The 9,322-nt window shown below is 37.5% G+C and overlaps 1 protein-coding gene across 1 annotated transcript in view; it reads right to left on the bottom strand.

Moving 5' to 3' along the window:
• ELMOD2 (ELMO/CED-12 domain containing 2) overlaps positions 1 to 7,534 on the bottom strand; it is a 22,521-nt gene extending 14,987 nt beyond the window's left edge. The window contains exons 1-3 of the mRNA XM_011955804.1: positions 7,423 to 7,534; positions 6,102 to 6,253; positions 4,176 to 4,204 (exon numbers count right to left, since the gene is read on the bottom strand). Coding sequence (XP_011811194.1) covers positions 4,176 to 4,204; positions 6,102 to 6,243 — 171 coding nt within the window. The 5' untranslated portion in view covers positions 6,244 to 6,253; positions 7,423 to 7,534. The remainder of the gene's footprint in view (positions 1 to 4,175; positions 4,205 to 6,101; positions 6,254 to 7,422) is intronic.
• Between the last annotated feature and the right edge of the window lie 1,788 nt (positions 7,535 to 9,322).

The following is a 9,322-nucleotide window of genomic DNA, read 5'->3' as shown; positions in this document are numbered from 1 at the left end:
CTCCCGAGTAGCTGGGACTACAGGCGCCCGCCACCTCGCCCGGCTAGTTTTTTGTATTTTTAGTAGAGACGGGGTTTCACTGTGTTAGCCAGGATGAAAAAATCTTGAATGCATAAGTTTAAAAAATTAAATGCAGAAAAGAGTTGAATCTCATAATCTTGTCTCCAGAGATCACCACTGGTAACAAATTGGCATTGACGAAAACAAAATCAGATCAAATTTGAACTGTAGGAATTTACTGTGCATACTGAAGAACAGTTCACAAACTAAGACTTCGAATCAAAACTGGTAAGAAAAATAAAAAGAGTCCATAGTTTAGATATACCCCAAGGCGAGAGAGAGAGAGAGAAAGAAACAGATTTTCCCAGATAAAAGTAAAAGGTAAGAAGAAAATGGTCAAAGATCTATTAGTAACAATCAGTAAAGATACAGATGTGGTCAACAAAGTCTAGTTTGTCCAATCCTGAGATAATATGGGTACAGGAAAAGTGTTGAAGCTTAAATACCAGCAATGGTAAAAGGACTACCTTCGCCATGTGTAGTCAGGGCAAAAGCCATACCTTCGCATGTATTACAAACTCCTAAAATATTAAAAATCCAGTTCAATGTCACCTCCTCTGCAAAGTCTTCCCCAGCCCTAGAGTTACCTACTTCTTTTCACAGTCATACTTCAGTTAGAGAGCACTGACCACACCATATTTTGTTTCTCCATGTTCTCTACCAGCTTTTGTCTCTCTTATTTACTCTTATATCTTGAGCATCTAGCATAGAACATTACTGATTATATGCTCAAAACTTCGTTACATATATTATGAACAAATGACTGATTGAATGAACTCGCCCAAGGCATACATAAATGTAGGGCAGAGTTAAGAAGAGAAACCACATCTAGTTTCTAAGCAAATACTCTTTCCTGTATATACTATTCCATTACTTTTTTAAACATTGATTTATAATTTAAATACAGTGAAAAGCACAAATGTTATTTGATCCGTTCTGACGAATATACATCCAGATAATCCACATCCCTACTATGATACAGAACATTTCTATCATCCCAAAAAGTTCCTTTATGCCCCTTTTCAATCCATTCTTCCTTCAAGAAGCAACCACTGTTCTGATTTCTACCACCATAGCTTAGCTGTGTGCACATAAATGGAATCAAAGTATGTACTCTTTTGTGTCTGGCTTTTGTTCAATTAACGTTTCTAGGATTCATCCACATTCTTACTCAAATCCACATTCTTTCTCATATCTGTAATTTGTCCCTTTTAATTGTTGAGTTGTATTGCACGAATATACCTCAATTTGCTTATTCATTCTCCTGGTATTGGAAATTTGCATTGTTCCCAGTTTGGGATCACACTTTATTATACTTTTGATAAATATATATTTTCATTTCTTAGACACCTAAGAGTCAAATTATTAAGACATAGGGCAGTATGTGTTTAACTTTCAATGAAATTGCCAAAACCACTTTCCGAAGTGATAATATCATCTTAAACTCCAACTGCTGTTTGCAACATCTGTGTTGTTAGTCTATTTCATTTAGGTAATTTTTAGTGTCCTCTCATTGTGACTTTAATTTGCATTTCCCTGATGACTAATAATGCTGAGCACTTTTCCAAGTGTGTATACACACACATACACATATGTATATATTCACCTTTGTCAAGTGACTGTTCAAGGCTCTTGTTCACTAAAAATTCTGCTGCCTTTTTATTACTGACTTATAAAAGTTCTTTACTAGAGGCAAGTCCCTTATCAGAAAAATATGCTGCAAATATGTTGTTGGTCTGTGGCCTGCCTACTCCTTTCCTTAAAGATACCTTTGATAAGCAGTTTTATTTTGATGAAGTTTAACTTTTCAATTTTTTTAAGTGGTAGCATAACCCAAGGTGGAAGATATTCTCCTATGCTTGCTTTCAGAAACTTAAAAGTTTTAGCTTAAACACAGGTCTAATGTCCATATTAAATTAGTTTTCGTGTATGGTAAGAGATTGAAGCTGAGGTTTTTTTTTCCCCTATATATATACCCAGTTGTTCCAGCACTATTTATTGAAAAGACTTTCTCCTCCTCATTGAATTGCTTTGATACCCTTGTTAAAAATTATATGACATATTAGGTGTGGCCAATTTCTGGTCTCTCATCTGTTATATTCAACTTTTGACTAGCAAGTCTTAAAGTCAGGTAGTGGGGGTCCTTTTAGAAGATTATGAGGGCTATTCTAGGTCCCTTCCATTTCTTTATAAACTTTAGAATGAGCCTGTCACAATCTGCAAAAGTAGTCTGCAGGGGTTTTTACTGGAACTGCATTGAATCCATAAATCAATTCGGGAATTAACATCTTAATAATACTGAGACCTCCAATGGATGAATACAGTGTATGGTTCCATTTTCATCTTTCTCAGCAATCTTCTCTGGGAGTTTTAGTGCAGAAGTCTTATGTATCTTTCATTAAATTTAGCCCTGAATATTTTATGTTTTCTGGATGCTTTTGTAAGTGGTACTGTTCTTTATTTTCCAAAAGTTTGTTGCTAACATACAGTAGTATACCATGTCCTATAATACTATTAAATTCATTTACTAATAATGCTAGTAGTTTTTGTAGATTTCTTAAGATTTTCTACATTCACAATGTCATCTGTTAATATAATTTATTTCTTTCCAATCATTATGTCTTATATTGCTTCTTCTTGCCTTACTGCACTACTTAGGATCTCTAGTATGATGCTGAATAAAAGCAGAGAGAGTACATCTATTTGTCTTCTTCTCAGTTGAATGTGGAGAGCATTCAATAATTCAGTGTTATGTTAGCTGCATGTTTTTCACAGCCTTTCATAGGTTGAGAAAGTTCCCTCTTTATCTAGTTGAGATTTTTTAATCATGAATTGGTACTGAATTCTGTCAAAACAGTTTTTCAGTATCTGCTGAAATGTTCATATTTTTCTGATTTACTCTGTTAATGTGGTAAATTACATACATTGATTCTGAAAACTCAACATGACGGGCCGGGTGCAGTGGCTCATGCCTATAATCCCAGCACTTCGAGGGGCATTAAAATATATTAAAATTATAATTATAAATTTAAATATAATTATAAAATTATAAATTATATAATTATAAAATTAAAAATATAAAAAATTTAAATATAAAAAATTCCTAAAATATATTTAACCATATTATGACCAATGGTTTTTAAATATTTTCTATTCTATTCCTATTATTGTTTAATACTGGTTGCGTTCTATTATGGGATTTCAAACAATGGTCTAGATCACCCATATTCTATCCTTGCCACACCAAATAATCTATGTGTAGACAAAACTGTGAACTACAATAGGGAAGTAACAGCACATGGTAGACTGAATTACTGGTACCAATTCTGCATTACCCTGTAATTGAATTATACAACCTACTCCCTACCACAGCCTTATGGTGGGCATATCATATTTCTCCACCCCTTGACTTGTGCTTGGCCAAGTAACTTGTTTTAACTAACGGACTGCTAACAGACTTGACACAAAGAAACTTAAAATATGTTTGTGTGGTTGGGCCTTCAGTTACCCATGGTGAAAACATTCACCAGGTACCTGTTAACCCCCCACCTGAGTCCCAGATGAGACGAATGGAATAAACAGGAACTTGGCCTCAGCTTGAAGTAAGGCTTCTCCAGCTGACCCATAGACATGTGAGCAAGAAACAACTATCATTTTATGCCTCTGAGATTTTATAATAGTTTGTTACACAGCAAAAGCTGACTAATACATAGCATGAATTATGACTTATTTTAGCTCAGAAGGTACACAACCCAGGGTTTTCTCTAATTATCCTAAGTTGCTTTTCTCTCACATAACCTATCCTGAGGACACTGTCTAAAAGACAACTTTCCTCCTAAGGCCCTGCTTTCCCAAAAGCTATCAACTCTTAAAGCAAAATAAACAAGTAAAACCTCAGAACAGGACAAATTATTCAAGTATTTTCTTTGAAATACACATGAAAAACACACATACACAGAGAAATGTTTGAAAACAGAATATTACCTCTAAAGGGGGAAAATTTCACTCAATGCTCCTTATAGAAAACACTCTTCTAGCAGGGCACTTTTTATTTTTTTAAGGAAAAATATGTCCAAGTTAAGGTTTCTAGAGTTACCACCTTTATGTTATCCTACCTTATTCTTGGAGTATGTCAAGGAATTTTCTGAAATGACAAAAAAAAAAAAAAAAGAGACGTTACCATTGAATGCTGTTTGTGAATTACCCTACAATAAACAACTAGTAAAAATATCAAACCAGTAATAAACTAATAGTTCCAGGAGACATAATTTCTACATAACAGCAAGCATTTTAAAATTTAATCTTACAGTATAAATATATGATTTCAAAAAACTCAACCAAACACAACATATCTATCCAAAGAGGGGACACCAACCTCATTACCTGGCGTCATCTGTTTCTGTTTAGGCCCCGAAGTGTCTACCAGCCACTGCAAACTCACCCACGATTGCATCACAGTAGCTCAGGTCCCAGAAACTCATCTTAAGACTACAACCAGAGTACTCTCTACTGCATTTTCATTTGTTAGCCTGAGCGTTTACATTTGAGGTGACAGCAACCAAATCATACAACAAAGAAGCAAGGACTTCAGATTATCTGGTCAACCCTTCTGTCACCAGACAAATAGCTTCTCCATTCCTGGTTTCTATTATCAAGAATGACAGGAACATTTTTATTGGTCTATTTAAAAAAATTTCTGGCACATTTACAAATAATCTTCTTTTCTCAGCAATTTGAAAAATATAAGAAAAATGCTTTTGCCACAAACAAATGCCTTTATATATATTCTTCCCCCACACTCTAAAACACCAACCCATACTGCCTGAAGAGATTTCTTATCAAGATGTACTTTGTTCTTTTGAGTAGTCAAAAGGGCAAATTAAAAGAGCAGCAATAATTTAAGTCAGCCATGAAGTTGTAAGAAAACTAGGAAAGAAAGTAAACTTCATCAACCAGTTGCCCTGAGGCAGCTTCTGTCTGTCATTCTTCTGATGTTTTGGCTGCAGATTCCAATTGCCAATACTCCACTCTCTCAACCTGACAGGGGTTGATTTCTCGGTCGAAGCACACTTGATTAACACAAAAGGAAATCTAGCTATTTCACAATTTTCTGTTTAACACAGCATGAGCTAGAGCACTTCCCTGCACTTCCTTACCCTGGCTGAAAAGAAGCGACTTCAAACCACAGTTCTTACTCATCTATGTTCAAATTTTAGAGTAAAATTTTCAGTGAAGCACTGAAAACTGATGTATTTTACAAAGTACCAGAGCAACACTGTTCAACAGAAATATAACGCAACCCAAATTGTGACCCATTTGTGTACTTTAAAATTCTCTATAGCCACATTAAAGTAAAAAGAAACAGACAAAATTTTAATATATTTTTAACCCAACATACCCAAAATATTACCATTTCAACATGTAGAGAATATAAACAATCACTGAAATTTTTTTACATTTTCTTGTAAGTCTTTGGCATATAGTTTATATTTTACACTCACAGCACATCTCAATTTAGACTAGCCATATTTGAAATGCTCAATATAATGTGGCTATTGGCTACGGTATTGGACAGTGAGAATGAGTCTAATAGTCTTTCCTAGAGACCACTGGATACCTAATTACTGGCCTTTCATAAGTAACAGTAAGAAAGTAAAAGGCTGATGAAGAATGCTAAGTATAAAAATGGATCTACACTGAGGCACTCATCCCATCATGTGAGTGAAAATTTCAAAGGGATTATATAAGTACAGAAATTTTTCACCAGAAAATAGGTTGCAACTATAATCTAAGGAATAACTGATAAACTTCAGGAGCCAAAGGAGATAATTCTTTCCACAGATAAGCAACTCAATAATCACTTTTTCTATAAATTCATACAATTTTAGAGCTGAAGGAGTCAAAGCAGGATTTCAAAGCTTATGAAATTCAGTTTAAGTGACTTGTCAGGATACACAAGAAATACATCTGTCACTGTGAGTACTGAGAAATATATTCAGTTAAACTTTTATTAGCACTTTTTCTTTTTCGAATAACATTACCTATCCTGTGTGTCCTCTGTGCACCTACATAGGTATCAAATATTCGCTGCAATTCACACTTCCCAGTCATCTGTCGTAATAGCCATTTCATCCAAAATCGAAAAAAGTGCCCATAGAAGAACTCCCACAAAGAAATAAACATTTTTTTTTTCCTGGAGGAGGGAAATATACAAGACAAGCTCAATGACCTTAAACTGAATTTTAAAATTTTAAAAATTAGTTTATACAACTGATCAAATCTCAAATTACGTATCTATTATTTCATTGTGCCTGTTTTGGGATAGTGTTTAATTAGGCACCTAAAAACAATGGCAGGTGTAATATATACCGCTTACATTAATTAAATGATGGATGATTCAATGGGCAGTTTATCACTTTTTCAAAAGGAAAATTCACACAACGTAGTCAAACCACTCAATGGCTTGAAAGAATAACAGAATGGTTTGCTAAATAATTGTATTTCATATCTTAGTTTCCAAATTTCCCATTCTTTGAGAATTGGGGTTCAACAGTTCAAGATCAAGAGGACCCCAACTAATCAACAATTAAAATATATACCAAAACATCAGAATTGTTTTTATAGAATACGCTCTTCTTATCCCATGTGGATAATTCGTTACAACTGTACCAGTCAGGTGATGCCAGCAAATAAAAACACTACATATGGCTTATAAACTTAAGTATACAAGTTGAACATGGAGTATATAACACCTTAGCTCATTATTGACTTTCCATTCAATAGGTCGAGGGCAGAAATACTAACAAGTTTCTTTTGCTTTTTTTTTTTTTTAAGTATACACTCGATACAACTGTATCTTATGTCTTAAGAAAATTCCTCAGCTTCTAAATGAAAAAGTCAGGGAGATACTAGTGAGAGCGAGGTACTTAAAAACAAATTGCTCGTCTCCTTCCTGCCTTAAACATTCCCACAGACACGTCATCTCTGGACTGGGGCCTGAGGAGGGGCTGTCAAATTCGAAGTCGCCGCAGGTCAGTGCAGAAACAGCACATAGCACAGCTGGGTTGATCATTATCTTGAAAACCAAGCCATCCAGTCCGCGCTCATTAGGACAAAAGCGCAGAACTGCCGAGCAGAAGGGATGCACGACTAGCGGCGCCTGAGCACCCCAAGGCTCGGGGCGTCGCTGCGCCGACCCCCCTCGCGCGCCGCCCGCGAATGGGAGGGCAGGGCTCGCACAAAGACCCGCCGGCCCAGGCGCCCCCGGGTTCCCGCAGAACCCCGCGGGGCTCGCGAGCCGCGCACTCTCAGCGCAGCCGCACCGATGCAGCGCGGGGCAAGAGGAAAAGAAACAGCAGCCACCTCACAGGAGCGGAAGAACTAGGGGGAGCAGGAGCTGCCTCGGTTTCCCCACTGCAAACAGCCGGCAACGGAAACGACGGAACTCTCCCTGCTAGCACCGCGACCCGGAAGTCAGGGAGCGAGGCCGCGGACCCGCCTTCCCAGGGCCACTGCCCGCCCCGCCCCTCCGGCCTCTTCCGATTGGCCGGCGCTCCACCTATTGCTAGCGCAGGAGAGAGGTCGAGCTGAGTGTCGCCGGCGCGCGGGCTCAGATTCTAGGGACCCCCGGACAGTTTCCCTGGCAACGGTGGCAAGGAGCCCCGCCCCGCGGCAGAGTAGTGTCTGCTAGCGCCGCGCTGGAGATTTTCCTGTCCTTAAACCTCAGGTCATTAGCGCAGGTTGACACCACGTACTATTCCTAGGCTCCAAGCGCGGAAGAAACCCTGTGCTTATGGTAACTTACAGTGCGTTGGTTATAAAAGCGCTTTCATCTGCATTGAATCTTAATTCTGTGAAGTAATTATGAATAGCCCCACTTTATGCAGGAGGAAAGGGAACGGGTTACTTGACTGTGGTCAATACGTGACAAATGAGGAAAGTCCGTGTGTTGAGAAAAGAAGTTTGGACTTTATCCTATAATACTATAGATCTAAAAGTTAATTTATCAAATGTTTATTCCCTAACTGGTTGTTTTTGTTGAAAAAGTAATTTCGTGATTACTTTTTTAAAATCTCAAACAGTAAATTTCTTAATTCAACAAGTATTTGTTGATTGTTATCACAGGCAGTGTTCCAAAAGGCAGTCAAACACTAAACAGGAGAATATTCAGTATGTCAGATGCTACTAAATGTTAAGGGTTGTTAGCTAAGGGGTCATGGGGAGTCTGTGGGGGAAGTCATTACATACAGTGTGGTCAGGGAAGTCTCAGTATTAACGTGGCATTTCGGCCTCATTGAATGAAGTAAAGGAGTTCACTGTGGGAGTATCTGGAGGAAGAGTGTACCAGGCACCAGAATGACAAGTGCAAAGACCTTGAGTTGGGAGCGTTTTTGAAATGGAGGAACAGCAAGAAGGTCGGGGTGGCTGGAGGAGAGTCGAATATAAATACAAAGGACAACTGATATTGAAAACAAATTTTCCCATCCACCCAAAACTCCTGATACCTCAGTCACCTTGCTCAGAAACAACCAGTATTACTTGCTTATTTCTAATTCCAAAAATATTATATGCAAGTGTACATATGTATATTCCTTTCAGCTCCTTGAATTGAAGCAAGTGATACACACTTTCCCACATCTCAACTGGCATTTAAACAATGGACGAATTGCAGAACACTAGCCATGTGCAAGGTGCATAAGCCATGGTCCCTGTCCCGTACCAACAAGGAACTTGTAATGAAGTCTGGATAGACACTATATTAGTAAAATCATGGAATCTTAAATCTTAAAGAGAACTTATAACTATCATCTAATGTAATTTTTTAAAATTGTAGATTAAAAGATTTAGAAAGGCAAAGTGCACAGCCAATTTGGCAAATTGAGATGTAAACTAACTTCTATTTCAGGAGGCTCTCCATTGTTACACAAACTTTTACATAGTAGAAGGTGAGATAATTCTATACGTAATCCTTTTGCCTTTTCAAAGTGCTATATTGAGTGTAGGCAGTGCTGTAGAGGAACTCTCTCCTCTTTGTTTCCCTGTTGCCTGTTGTCCCACTTCCATTTATGTCTTTCCCCAAGAGAAGAGAATGCTAATATGTTTTGTCAGAACCTGAGAAATTGATTAAGCTGCATTTATTGTAAGCAGGGTCACTGTACATTAAAATTTCTTATGCATACCTTTTGCCGCTTCCCTTTTCCACTAATTCCCTTGCATGTAACTGGCAGATACATTAAACCAATCCTCTTTCTCAGGAAAGACT

This window comes from Colobus angolensis, unplaced genomic scaffold (assembly GCF_000951035.1).
Source record: "Colobus angolensis palliatus isolate OR3802 unplaced genomic scaffold, Cang.pa_1.0 Scaffold400, whole genome shotgun sequence".
In the NCBI taxonomy this organism is placed as follows: domain Eukaryota; kingdom Metazoa; phylum Chordata; class Mammalia; order Primates; family Cercopithecidae; genus Colobus; species Colobus angolensis.
This window is presented reverse-complemented; position numbering and strand designations above follow the sequence as displayed.